This window comes from Pongo pygmaeus, chromosome 1 (assembly GCF_028885625.2).
Source record: "Pongo pygmaeus isolate AG05252 chromosome 1, NHGRI_mPonPyg2-v2.0_pri, whole genome shotgun sequence".
NCBI classification, from domain to species: Eukaryota; Metazoa; Chordata; class Mammalia; order Primates; family Hominidae; genus Pongo; species Pongo pygmaeus.
The window spans coordinates 205,351,046-205,365,339 of NC_072373.2; the positions used below are offsets into that span (position 1 = coordinate 205,351,046).

Here is a 14,294-nt window from a genome sequence, read left to right on the forward strand (position 1 = left end):
AGGTGTGGTGGCTCACGCCTGTAATCCCAGCACTTCAGGAGGCCGAGGCGGGTGGGTCACCTGAGGCCAGGAGTTCAAGACCAGCCTGGCCAACATGGTGATACTCCGTCTCTACTAAAAATACAAAAATTAGCTGGGTGTGCTGGCGGGTGCTTGTAGTTCCAGCTACTTGGGAAGCTGAGGCATGAGAATCGCTTGAAACCAGGAGGCAGATATTGCAGTGAGCTGAGATCGCACCACTGCACTCCAGCCTGGGTGACAGAGCAAGACTCTGTTTCAAAAAAAGTTAAATTAAACGTTTTAAAAAGCTACCAGTTTCTGTGTGCAGCCTTGAAGGGGCCACAGCTCTCTCTCCTGCCATGAAGCCAAGGGGGCCTGTCTTGGTCTGTTCAGGCTGCTACAACAGATACCATAAACCAAGTGGCTTTTAAACAACTAAAATGTATTTCTCACAGTTCTGGGGGCTGGGAAGTCCAAGATCAAGGAATCGGTAGATCTGGGGTCTGGTGGGGGTGCCTCCTCACTGTTCACATGGTGGAAGGGGCAAGGCAGCTCTCCTGGGCCTCTTTCATAGAGCCACCCTCATGACCTAATCACCCCCCAAAAGGCCTTGCAGGTGAGGATTTCAACATAAGGATTTTAAGGGTACACAAACATTCAGACCACAAAAGGGCCCTGAATCTCCTTCCCTCAGCTAGTGTTCTCCAGCCCAAGGTTCAGCCAAGGGGAGGACATATGACTCAAGCTTGGACTCTTTGTTTATATCAGTTCTTGCTCTGGTAACAAACAGCCCCCGAATCTCAGTGACTTAAGACCAGTAACACATATTTTTTGCTCCCACATCTGAGGGCGGGCTTTGACATGGCTCACCTCTCACCCAGCTGTGGCCCCTCTCTGGGAGATGCTGTTCTCCCGCAGAGAGGAGCAAAAGGCTGATGTAAAGCACTCAGGTGCATTTCAGGCTGCCCACACCTGGCACACGTGATGCCCACTCACGTTCCATTGACCAATGCAAGTTATATGGCCAACTTGGACGCTGAGTAGAGCGGGATGGATCCACCTCGCTGCAGGGATGGAGTGGATAATTGGGAGCAATAGCACACATCTACCACCATCCCCCAAGACTTTGACTTGAGAAGCTGGGACATGGACTCACTCAGCCATGGGCCCTGCTGAGCAGCTCCTGCCTCCAAACTGCCCATGCTGGCTGGCTCCTGTCTTTCCCATATGGCTTCTTCAGCCCTCTCGACAGCCCCATATGTGCATGCCCCATCTCTTTTCATTCAGTTCCTCTTTGGGCTTATACTGGCCGCAGTCAGCTTCTGTGGCTTGCAATAATAATAATTTAAAAAACCCTCATAAGCTGACATGTAATAACCACAAATTGGGGTGATGCTAACAGAATTCCTTTTTGGAAACGAGAGGGCTAACAATTTATATTTGCAGACAGTGTGATAAATGTGGTTGACAAGGGGAATCTAGGACAAGGGCCTGGAAGGAAGCCCAGGGGCCAGAAGGAAGAAGAGACACGAGGGTCTCCACAGGGGAGGTGGGAAGACAGCAGAGACCAACTTTGCTCATATCTCCACTTGGCCAGCTAAAAACATTTGAAGTCCTAGCCCCAGCTCCAGCCCCCAGACACCTGCATGCATCCTCTGAGGTCCCAGGCCCCAGCAGGATGGAGGCTTCCTCTTACTCCCCTCTAGTTCCCAGTTTCTCAACCCTGACTGCACATTAGAGACCTCTGGGGAATTCAAACAAACAAACAAACAAAGCCTGGGTTCCTCCCCAGCCCAGTTAAATCAGGCACTCTCAGGGTGGGCCCTGGCCATGGGCATTTTTAAGAGCTCCCCAGGTGACTCTAATGAGCAGCCAGGGTTGAGACCCACTGCCCTACTTCTCCTGAATTCTGCAGTGAGTGGAGAGGGATGCCAGCCCTGAGATGCCAGAGCTTGAGATTTTTCAACCGAAAACAAAAAGAATCTGGATAATGTGAAATCTCCCAATTTTTAAATGTTAGCTCAAATGTATTATCTGCAGATCAAACAAAGTATGTCTGGAAGCTACTAAATAGGAACCTAAGGCTGTAAAGTGCCTACGTTTTCCTGTTTCTGGCTTTGCTCCTAGTCCCTTGGCCTCTGGGAGTCCCTGGGCAGTGAGAACATCAGCACTGAATGTGGATGAAGTGTTGTACTTGGGTCGGGGCTGCCTGAAGCCAAACAGTTGGCCACAAGCTTCAGCAACACATGACTTACACAGATGACAGGCCGAGTCCTCACAGGTAACCATCTATTCCTCGGTACTAAATCACTTTCTCGAGCACTCGGCCAACTGTGATCCCACTAGACCCCTACCCCTAGGCAGATACCTCAGCAGGACCAACTGAGGGGACAAGTGCCAGCTGGGGGCTTTCTCCTCACCCCACGCTGCTCACTCCAAGTTCCTCTTTGGGTTGGTTTTTATTATTTTGGAGTTGTTGTTTTGGCTTTTAGTCACATTTAAAACGTGTTTTAAAAATCATTTTTTTGTTATAAAAGTAATATGAATTTTAGATAATTTGGAATATACAGTAAAGTATAAAGAAGAAAATGAAAATCACCTATCATCTTAACTGCCTTTTGGGTTCTGAATACACAAAGATTCTATGATGTTCTGAAAGGAAGTCCGCACTTCAGTGTGATGGAAGCCCTGGAAGCTTCCAGTGGGAACCATTTGTTCCATTGCTTTTTTCTTTTCTTTTTTGAGACAGGGTCTCACTTTGTCACCCAGTCTGGAATGCAGTGGTGTGATCTCAGCTCACTGCAGCCTTGACCTCCCAGGTTCAAATGATCCTCCCACCTCAGTCCCCCAAATAGCTGAGACTATAGGCACACTACCACACCCAGCTAATTTTTGTATTTTTAGTAGAGATGGGTTTCCCCATGTTGCCCAGGCTGGTCTTGAACTCCTGAGCTCAAGCGATTGGTCCACCTCAGCCTCCCAGAATGCTGGGATTACAGGCATGAGCCACCCTACCCAGCCTGTTCCATTTCTTAAAAGTCAGGACATTCAACACTTTCAAAAGGCTGATCCATCTGACCTTTAATATTTGTCAGAGACAGACTTTGAGAACCCACCTTATTTTTTAGATCTGCGTTTCTTCTTCCTAATACATAATAACAAAAATTACAACTAGAAAGAAATCTTTTGGAAAGAACCTCTGCTGGGTGGCAGGCGGGGAGCTGGCAGCTGTAGGTGAAACAAGACCTCTGGCTCAGGTTGCATGTGCCCTCTGGTGGCAGCTGGGAGGTGGCTTCGGGCAGGGCTGTGTCAGCCCTCACACTCAAGCCAGTGGTTCTCAAGGTGGGGCCCAGCCTCACTTGGGAATGTGTTAGAAATGCAGTTTTTCAGGCCCACCCCCAGACCTCATGAATGAGAAACTCTGGGGTGGGACCCAGTAATCTGTGTTTTCGCAGGCGACTTCAGGCTGTTCTGGTGAACAAGTTTGAGAATGATTGTTCTAAGGAAGTATGGGCCTGGTACTGGAGAAATGTGCCAACATGGCCTAGGGCTCCAGGAGCAAAACCCTGTCCTCCATGCAGAGGAGGACAGGGAAGGGAACGGCTAAGAACAGGATCCAGGATATGCTGGTGCCAGGCCAAACGCGGCTCATGGAGGTCCCTGCCCACACTCACCTGCACCTCCCTCTCAACCCGAAGGTTGCAGAGCTGGGAAGTGGGCAGAATGGACCTCTCTCAGAGCAACTGGTCCAGGCTCCTTCGGACGGGGTTTAAAAGGCCCCGACACGTGTGTGAAGCTAAGTCTGGGATTCTTCGGAGAAAAATCAGGGTATCACAGCAGAGTGGTCCCAGAACCCTAGAAAGCCCATCCTGAGGGGAAATGAGACTTGAACCTCAGGCAGACAGAAACTAAAAGCAAACGTTGAGATGGAACAAACAGAAACACTTAAAATATGCTCAAGGAGGGAGGAGAGAAAAGAAGTGTGGCCCCCTTGGTCAGATGGAAAGGAATTCCCTGAGACATTCAATCACCCAGATACCTTCCAGGAGGAAATGCTTTATAATTCAATTACTGTCAACATTAAAAATCCCCACACTGACTCACAAGAGCAGTACTGGCTCTTGTGGAAGTTGGTCTAAGGCTCCAGAGGGGTGAAGCATGGACAGGCCCCCAGCAGGCCCCTGCTGTGAGGCTTCCAAGAGAAGTGATTGTTCGCAGCACATCTAGCTGGTAAGGAAATCTTTTTGCACCTGGCTAAATCAAGCAGGAGTTTGTAGAGAAAATATGACAAAATAGCAAGGTTTGAGACAGGCAGATGGGAGATGTCATAGTAAATATGCTACTTCAAATTTATCCCTCTCCTTCTAGAAACAATTCTGTTTATGCTTGCCATTCTAATAATACTATTACAGAGATGCTCTGATTCAATCAAGACACGGTATTTCAGATTACATGTCTAATCTAAAACCTTAATCACTCAATAAGTATTTATTGAATACCTACTATGTGGCAGTCATTGTTCTAGGTTCTGGGTTACAGCAGTAAATAAACAAAAATCTTTGCCCTCATAGAGCTTACATTCTAATGATGAGGAAACGTAATAAAATAAGTAAAAAGGAGTAAGGCTTAGAGTTCATCTCCTGCATGGCCTCTCATCATTAAATTCTTTTTTTTTTTTTTTTTGAGACAGTCTTGCTCTTGTTGCCCAGGCTGGAGTGCAGTGGCATGATCTTGGCTCACTGCAACCTCTCTGCCTTCTGGTTTCAAGCGATTCTCCTGCCTCAGCCTCCCGAGTATCTGGGATTACAAGCACCCACCATCATGCCCAGCTAATTTTTATATTTTTAGTGGAGACAGCGTTTCACCATGTTGGCTAGGCTGGTCTCGAACTCCTGACCTCGTGATCTGCCCACCTTGGCCTCTCAAAGTGTTGGGATTACTGGCGTGAGCCACCACGGCCGGCCCAAATTTTTAATTCTAAATTTTCAAAGCCTGTGTATCAGCTTTTTTCTGGACTAGAAGAGAGAGGGTGACAATGTTTAGAGTCTTCATGTTACGAAAGTCAGCTCAGGATGGGGCTTCTAAAATAATATGCAACTGAATTACCCATTCACATCTTGTAAAATGCAGATTCAGATGGGTCTGGGCAAGAGCCCGATGCAAGCTCACATAGGACACCGGTGCTGCTGGGCTGTAGTTGCAGACCATGTTTTTGAGTGTCACGAGTTTAGGAGTCAGGCTGTTAAGGATGGAGTAGCCCCATGAACAGGAATTCTTAGCCAGGTCCTGCCCTCCTCATGATTCCTTGCGGCAGGTCTGCGCTTCCACCTGGGAGCGCCGTAGATGGTTTTCAGGGTACCCTTTTGCATCATGTCACCCAGTCTCCATAGCAACTCTGTCAGGTGAGGAAATGGCACCCTAGAGAGGTTAAGGGCAGTCACAGAGCCTGTGGAGGCAAAGCTGGGAGTTGACTCCCATCCCTGTCTGGAGGGCTTGGTTGGGCCCTAGGGATGCCCAACCTGGGATGAAGGATGAGGGGGATACCTTTGGGCAAGTCCTGTGAGGCCTGGGAAGAGGCCAGCTCAGCAGTAAGTGTCTTTGACAGTCATATATAACCAGGCATTTATGGGGCTCAGAGGCCCTTTAATCTAAACAGGCCTAGCTACTCTGGCCAGTGGCTTGGGGGTAGGCTTCTGGTTTACCTCTTTAGTTCTCTGCTGTGGTGTGAATTTCAAAAGCAGCAGTGAGGGCAGCTGTCAGAAATGTTCAGCCCTCCCAGGTGGCTCTTCATAGCCCAGATTAGCACAGGCAGGGGAGAGGGATGGCAGGAAAAAGGATTATGCCCTTCCTGCAGGCTGGGAGTCATGAGGAATTGTTCATTCTCATTCCATAGGATCTCTTGGAAAGATTGCCACAGGGAGAATGAACGTAGACAGCTATCTCCTTATGTAAAGTTGGGAGATGTCAACAGAGAGAGGTTATTTGGCCAGTCAAAACACACTCAGCCCACTCTTCCTCTAAATATTTAACCATCTAGAATGGCAAACACTGCTTTATAGCATGTAATAAATTATGTACTGAGATGTGGAGCTGCTTTATGATGGTGTGAGACTCCATCTCAAAAAAAAAAAAAAAAAAAAGAAGCAATGAAACTTGAAGATCTGAGTTTTCTCTCTCTCCTAGTCTGTCCCCATTAGTTCATCATGATTACAGCCTTTTGATTTTCATAGTTAATTGCTGCTTTATGATGGGCCTAAAATAACAAAGACAACAACTGGAGATTTCCTTGGTGGAAAAGAACGTGCCAATGAGAGTTCTGTAGGCAAACACATTCCTTCAGGGAAGGCAAAGGCAAAAGCCAAGGCAAGCCAACATGTTCCCCTTGGGGAATTCTGCTCATGATATTAAGTGTGGAGTGTCTGCAATAGACTTGATGGCCAAGACTCAGAAAGGCTATCTAGCAATAAGGACAGAGGGTGAGGTGCCAAGAGCAGAATTTTCCAAAACTAGAGCCAAGATCAATTGTAACAATGGCCAAGAGAGGCAGTTGGCTTCTCAGAAGATGAAAACAGACAAAGCCTCTAAAAACAAGGGAGGATGATAAAAGTGGAGGTTAGTTCAGGATCTATAGCAGATAGGAAACCCAATAGGGTATTGGTCACTAAGTGGCCAAACAAGATTCTAGAAAATAGAAGGCAAGGCATTGATGAAGGAAATTTGCTCTCAAGATTTTCTCACCAACTACCCGCCAACTCCACCCCTAATTTGCTTTCTTAGGAAAGGAGGGTTGTACCAGAAAACAAGTCAGCCTTGGCTCTAATCAGATGCCAGAGAAGGGAGAAAACAAATGAGAATGGACACGACTTACGCACAGAAACCAAACCAACTTGAGATCCTGATGGGTCTCCCCCAAATCCTGGGTCTGCCCCCTACCCAGGGATGGGCTGTGTGGGGGGACTCCCACCTGACGCAGGCCGAGATGAGAACAAGATAGCAACCGGCTAAGCCCCACTCAGAACAATCTACCTTGCTGTGCTCTCCTGAAAGTTAAAAAGGCAGAAAACTAGTTTTATCTGTAAGAAAATGTTTATTCTTTTGAACCCCACAGGAAAAAAAAAAATGCAGCCAAGACCAGTATTTAACGAAGTGTCCCAAAAGGCAGCAAAATGGGGGAAACCTCAACACAAAGTCAGTGACAATTTTCCATGTTTTTGCACAAAGAAGAGAAAATCTATGACAATTCTGAGTAACACTTTCATGATAACAATTACACAAGATGATTCAAAAATGCAAAATGGCAGCAACATGCACACCTGGCTAAAGCTAGAAGTATTTTTTTAATCTCAAAATAAGATCTGTGATTTAAAGGATGATTCTTTTTAATACTTCTATTTTACTGACTTGCTTGTCCTACTTAATTTGCTTTAAATGAGACGTACATGCCAATTAACAGGAAATTTCAGAAGAACTACGTCCTTCCAGAATCCATGGCAAGGAAGCAAAACCAATTTATTTGGTTTCTTAATTTTTCCTAGTTTCCAAATACAATTTTGCATTGCCCCCACCCGGTCCCTCCCGCCACCCCCACCCTGATTCTTAAACACTTCCAAAAGTTGCCTGTGCAAACACTTTTCTACCCATGTATAATACACATTTGAAACTGAAATCTTTGTGCAGAGTTTTGAGTTTAAGAGTCTTAAAAAAAAAAACCCTCCTTGGCACAAGAGCTGAGGAATAGTCAAGCTTCTTTTAAATCATCAAACACAAAATGATGAAAAGTGGAGAAAGCACAGTTAAATGAAATGAAAAAAAAAAAACAAAAAAACAAAACAAAAAAAAACTAGACCCGCAGCTTTTATTAGCCATCGTTACAGTCTCTCGTCCACAAACACTGCCCGGCTCCCTTCCCAGGGCACTTTACTGGAAGCAAGTGCAAAACACTGTGGTGCTTTCTATTCAAAGAAACAGAAGATGTAGCTGTGGTGGTAACGGACAGCCCAGCTACCCACCAGTTTTACAGCAGGATCCGCAGTGAGCTTGATACAGATAGAGGATAGATGACGGTAAAGGGGGAAAAGAGTTTAAAATTATCAAGTTTCCTCTTGAAATGTCTTTTCCCAAGGCACTGTGAAGAAGACTGCTGCTAGCAATTTTCTAGGACTAAACACACTGATGGGAATATAAATATTTCAAACACAACCCCTGTTACATTCTTACAGCTAGTTTCATCACTTAGGTCTCTTCTTAGCTTAAATGATGCTCCTTGAATCTGTTTGGTCCTTGGAGGGGCAATCCATTTTTGTTTTCTGTAATATTGACAATCACCTTCTTTAATGCAGCTATAACATCAAAGCTCTGTTAGGTTACTTAACCCTTCACTCTTAAACTAAAGTTTTCATTATCATCTCACGTGAATCCAATGTGCAGGTTTTGCTTGCTTATTTAAGAATAAAACAAAACAAACGTAAAGGGTTGAAAAACAAAAACTCTGCTTTTTTTTTTCTTCAAGAGGAAACTATGTAAGAATACATAAAAGGCAAAGTTGGCTACTTGAAATCCAAGAATGGTTTTAATGTGTTGGCCGAGAAAAATAAACTGTAAAGTTCTGTGAGGTCTTCTAAAAATTTACAAGAAAAACTGATGGGCAGTTCTAATCAGACTTGGATGTTATCTTTTCCCCCCTTTTTAAAAATGACAACAGATACAGTTCCACAAAATACAATAGAAACTGTTTTTTTATCTTGACTGCCAGAGACGCTCCTTTGCAATGCCTTCCGGTAACCAAATGTTTGGGCACAACACACAGCTGGCCTTCATTTCTTCAGGGGCTGGTAAACAGAGGCATTGGGGTCAAGTCCAGAGGGGCTGGTCTCCACAAATTTGGAAGAGTAGTGGGGGGAAACAGGGCTCAGGGGGCTGGTGGCGGCACTGTATGTTATGCTGGGCATGACGGCCATGACTTCGGCTATCTTCTGTTTTAGGTCCTTGATTTCCTGATCTTTCTGAAGGATTTGTCCTGTAAGATCAAAGACTCACCATTAGTGAAAAGGGAGGCCTCACACAACACAACGTCCCCAGGGGCCAATCCCTAAGTAGATTCGGTTCAGTGTGAACAGCTCCAGGTTCAGTGATTTATAAGAGCAGGCAAACTTGTCCTGTAATGGGACACACAGTAAATATTTTAGGTGTCGTGGGCCATATACAGTGTACTATCTTTGTCATCTTTTCTTCCCAGCCACGGAAAAATGTAAAAACCATTCTTCATCGGCAGGCAGTACAAGCACAGGTGGCAGGCCAGATTTGGCCCATGGGCCACAGTTTACTGATCTTTGGCTTAGAGCTAAGAAGGGATTCTGTTCATATAGGTGTGATTGATGTAAAGAAGTCAGTTTCTAGAAACCATGTTTTGAACATGGCAGTCATCTATGACAGCGTAAGAAGGCTAGTGATTTTGAACTCTGGCTCCACCTCTTGAGCTGGAATTTTTTTGAGAGGACAGACTATCTCTGAGTGTCAGACCAAGGAATACAGCATAGCCAAGGCCTCAGACTCAGTCACAGTAATACGCTTCTGCCCCCAGGTTCTCTGACAGAAAACAGAGGAAGCTCTGTGGCTGCTGCACTGGGAGGAATGCTAGTGTGACCCACATCGCTTGCCCTTGCTTTAGCAACATCACCCTATTTAGCCTTCCAGCACCCTTGCCCTCACTACGCTTCAGTTTCTTGATCCAGTCAGCTCCTGCCTACCTCGGGCCACTTCCTATCCTGTGTCTCTCCTGCTTTCTTTGTGAAGCTAGCTAAATCTTGAGGATTCTGTTTCTACTTCCTCAGCAAAACTTTCCCTGAGCTTCCTGTCTAAATTAGCTTCCTACGACTCCTAAATTCTCTTTTTTTTTTTTTTTTTTGAGATGGAGTTTTGCTCTTGTTGCCCAGGCTGAAGTGTAGTGGCGAGATCTCGGCTCACCGCAACCTCCGCCTCCCGGGTTCAAGTGATTCTCCTGCCTCAGCCTCCCGAGTAGCTGGGATTACAAGCATGCGCCACCACGCCTGGCTAATTTTGTATTTTTAGCAGAGACGGCGTTTCTCCATGTTGGTCAGGCTGGTCTCCAACTCCCAACCTCAGGTGATCTGCCCACCTCGGCCTCCCAAAGTGCTGGGATTACAGGAGTGAGCTACTGCGCCCGGCCTAACTCCTAGATTCTTAACACACCCTCAACTTCCCTTTCTGTCACTTATAATGACAAAAACTAACACATAGGGCTTCATATATGCCAGGCATGCTAAATGCTTATGTATACTAACTCATTTCTTTCTTACGACAACCCCATGATGGGGGAATTATTATTATCCATTTTATAGATGAGAAAACTGAGGCATAGAGAAGTTGAGTGACTTGCTCAAGGTATACAGCTAGCGACAGAGCCAGGATTCAATTCCATGCAGTCTGTTTCAAATGTACACTCCTACCTACAGCATTCTTCAATCTCTGGCAACTATTCATTCGGTGATGATCTGTGTCCATCATCTCTCTGCTGGACCATGAGTTCCATGAGGGCAGACACTGTGTCTACCCTTTTTTTTTTTTTCCATTGTTAGCTCCTTATTGCCCAGTCCAGTAGAAAGCTGGAGTTCTACAAGTTGTGTATCTTGCTTAAAGTCATTTAGTTATCAAAAGGTAGGGCAGGATTTAAACCCAGGACCACTTTGTTCCAAAGCCTCTTGTGACTTTCATCATTCTATGTAGCTTCCTGGTCTTCTAGGGAGACCAGAAGACAGACATGGTTGGTATATGTAAAAGCACTTAGAACACTTAGGAGTAGTCTTTCAGAAACTTAAATGCTGGCCAGGTGTGGTGGCTAATGCCTGTAATCCCAACACTTTGGGAGACCACGGTGGGTGGACTGCCTGAGCCCAGGAGTTCGAGACCAGCCTGGGCAACATGACAAAACCCTGTCTCTACAAAAAATACAAAAATTAGCCAGACTTGGTGGTTCACACCTGTAATCCTAGCTACTCAGAAGGCTGACGCAGGAGGATCACGTGAGCCCAGAAGGCGGAGGTTGTCGTGAGGCAAGATTGTGCCACTCTACTCCAGCCTGGGCGACAGAGACCCTGTCTCAAAAAAAAAAAAGAAAAAGAAAAAAAAAAAAACCCACAAAAATGCTTAAAAAAGAAAAAGATTGCATTTGAGTTGCATTTATTTTGAGATTGCTCATGGGTCCTATAGAAGACAATAATCTATTTGGAATATAAGAAAGCTTGGCGGTATATTTTTTAAAAGGATGTAGTAGAGATGAAAGCCATTTTGGTTTTTTTTTTTTTGAGATGGAGTCTTGCTCTGTCACCAGGCTGGAGTGCAGTGGCGTGATCGCTGCTCACTGCAACCTCCACCTTCGGGGTTCAAGCAATTCTCCTGCCTCAGCCTCCCGAGTAGCTGGGGTTACAGGTGTGCACCACCACACCCAGCTGATTTTTGTATTTTCAGTAGAGACGGGGTTTCACCATGTTGGCCAGGATGGTCTCGACCTCTTGACCTTGTGATCTGCCCGCCTTGGCCTCCCAAAGTGCTGGGATTACAGGCGTGAGCCACCGCGCCTGGCCTGAAAGTCATTTTGGAACCAGGATGTATCAAATGATATAGAGAGTAGGAAGGAGAAAAGCAACAAGAGGTTTGATTTAAATTACAAAGTTGGGTTCTTATTAGAATATCCTGAGCACAACCCTGTAGGGAGGGAGTGGGGAAGGCAGCAGTGAGAGCAGTAGAAAGGAACTGCCCCCCTCACTTCCTTCATGTCCCCTAAGCTTCAAGGAAGCATCAAATATCCACCTTCTCTTTGAACAAAATAAGCCTCAGATGAATAAAATACCTAAAAGCATCTGATATATGAGCCACTGTATCTTTTTCCCTGCCGAATTAAGTTTGATTTCTTTAATCAGTAACAGGAAAACATACCCAGTGCTTTGGAAAAAGTTCTTTTTGCTTCTTTGTCACTTTATGAGGATTTTTGGGCTGACAGCAGAGCACACAGTCTGAGCTGGGAAGCCAAGCTCCTCTGGCTAGTCTGAGGCCAGGTGCTGCTTCACGCCAGGGGGAATCTTTTCCAAGTTTGCAAAACCAAGTAAACAGGGTTGAAGCACTGAGGGGTGGCCACTCCTCAGGGAGCTAAGCCAGGCAGGCAAAAAAAGTCAGTGTAAGGTCAGAAGCTCGGCTTCAAAGCAGGATTCCTGGGAACCTTCTTAAATGCCTTTCCTCGAGTCCACAGATTAAATCAGTGTGATTCTTAAACTCCTTCTCTTGCTCAATCACCTGTGCCATCCCAAGCCACTCCTGCGCTTCACTAACTTCTCACAACTTCTAAATCCAACCCCTTACTCCCAGGGGTTTGGGCCTCCGTCTTTGGTTTAGGCCCAAAGTTCCCACTGACTGAGGAATATTTCCTACTTGGGTTTCTGGGGAGTACCTTCAAATCAAAACATCCAAACCAAACTTATTCTTCCTTCACTCCTTATATCTGTTCTGCTCTCCTTCCTTGGTTCCAACAACTTTGTCCTTCCAGAACTCTCAGGCACCTCCGCTCTCCACTCACCTGTCTGGCCCATCCGCCCTCCCCATACTTATCATCTCTTAGATAGAGGACAGTGGTAGCTTCCTCACAGTCTGTCTCCACTCAGTCTTACCCCTTCCATCGGTCTTTCACATTGCTATAGGAGGGAGATTTCCCGCCTAACAGTCTGAACACGTCCCCTCCTTCTTCCCTCAAGTAGATCTAGGGAATACCCTCTCTAGTATGGCTTCATTCATGGTCCCCTACCCTCCCACTCTTTCCTTCCCTGCCCCCAGTTTGAGGCTGCTGGACTGCTCACCTGAACATCCCGGCACCTTCTTTCGTTTGCTTATACTACTTCCTCAGGCAATATGTTTTTCCCTGGCATTCTCTGCTCTTGAAATTCATCCTCAAAGCCCACTCAATGGCCCCTCCTTCACGAGGCCTTCCCCGATCTCCCTCTGGCCTTTCCAGCCCCCTGCCTTCTACCTCATGCCTCTACTTTTCTGCTGGGCTCACCCTAGTTCAGCAATTCTCAAAGTACAGTCAGGGTCCACAGGCTCAAAACTACCTTCATAATAGTACTGAGACATTACTTCCCTTCTTCATGCTCATTCTGTCACAAGTGTAAGTGGAGTCTTCTAGAAATTAGGTGGAGTGTGAAATCACAACAGAATGAATGTAGAAACACAGATAAGAAAATATCTGGCCGGGCGCAGTGGTTCACGCCTGTAATCCCAGTACTTCGGGAGGCCAAGGCAGGCAGATCACGAGGTCAGGAGATCGAGACCATCCTGGCTAACACAGTGAAACCCTGTCTCTACTAAAAATACAAAAAATTAGCCGGGTGTGATGGCGGGCGCCTGTAGTCCCAGCTACTCGGGAGGCTGAGGCAGGAGAATGGCGTGAACCCGGGAGCTGGAGCTTGCAGTGCACCGAGATCGTGCCACTGCACTCCAGCCTGGGTGACAGAGCAAGACTCCATCTCAAAAAAAAAAAAAAAAAAAAAGAATCAAACTATCTTCTACTAAGTCAGACATTAAAGAGATCTGCTAAATGTAAAATAATGCCACTTTTTTCAGGAATTTTTTTTCGTTTTGGAAAATAGAGTTTCAAATAAAAAAGTTATTTATATTAACATGTAATATGTTTGTATGTTATTGTAAAATGAATAATAAATTAATTTGGCTGAGCACAGTGGCTCATGCCTGCAATCCCAACACTTTGGGAGGCTGAGATGGGAGGATCTCTTGAGCCCAGGAGTTCGAGGTCAGCCTGGGCAACAAAGTGAGACCTCATCTCTAGAAAAAAAATACAAAAAAAAAAAATTAGCTGGGCATGGTGGCACATGCCTATAGTCATAGCTACTAGGGAGAGGCTGAGGTGGGAGGATCACTTGAGCCCAGAAGGTTGAGGCTGCAGTGAGTTGAGATTGTGCCGCTGCACTCCAGCCCGGGTGACAGAGCAAGACCCCGTCTTGAAAATAAATAAATAAATGTTTTAAGTTTTAATTTCTAGTAGGTAAATATTGATAGATATAATCCACTTGAAATAAACCTCTTTGGGGTAATAATTTTAAGAGTGTAAAGGGGTCCCTAGGACAAAAGTTCACACACCATGTTGTATTCATGTTTGTCTCCCCCAGAGCTTCTAGGACAATGCTTTGCACAGCGTGTGACTACTCTGTCAGTCCCTGTTGAAATATTCTTTATTTTAGAGACAAGGTCTCGCTATGCTCCCCAGGCTAGTC

General features: G+C 45.7%; 1 protein-coding gene across 1 annotated transcript in view; it reads right to left on the reverse strand.

Moving 5' to 3' along the window:
- Positions 1-7,067: 7,067 nt before the first annotated feature.
- Positions 7,068-14,294, reverse strand: part of MACO1 (macoilin 1) — a 70,226-nt gene continuing 62,999 nt past the window's right edge. The window contains exon 11 of the mRNA XM_054499841.2: positions 7,068-9,016. Within this exon, the coding sequence (XP_054355816.1) occupies positions 8,814-9,016 (203 nt within the window). The 3' untranslated portion in view covers positions 7,068-8,813. The remainder of the gene's footprint in view (positions 9,017-14,294) is intronic.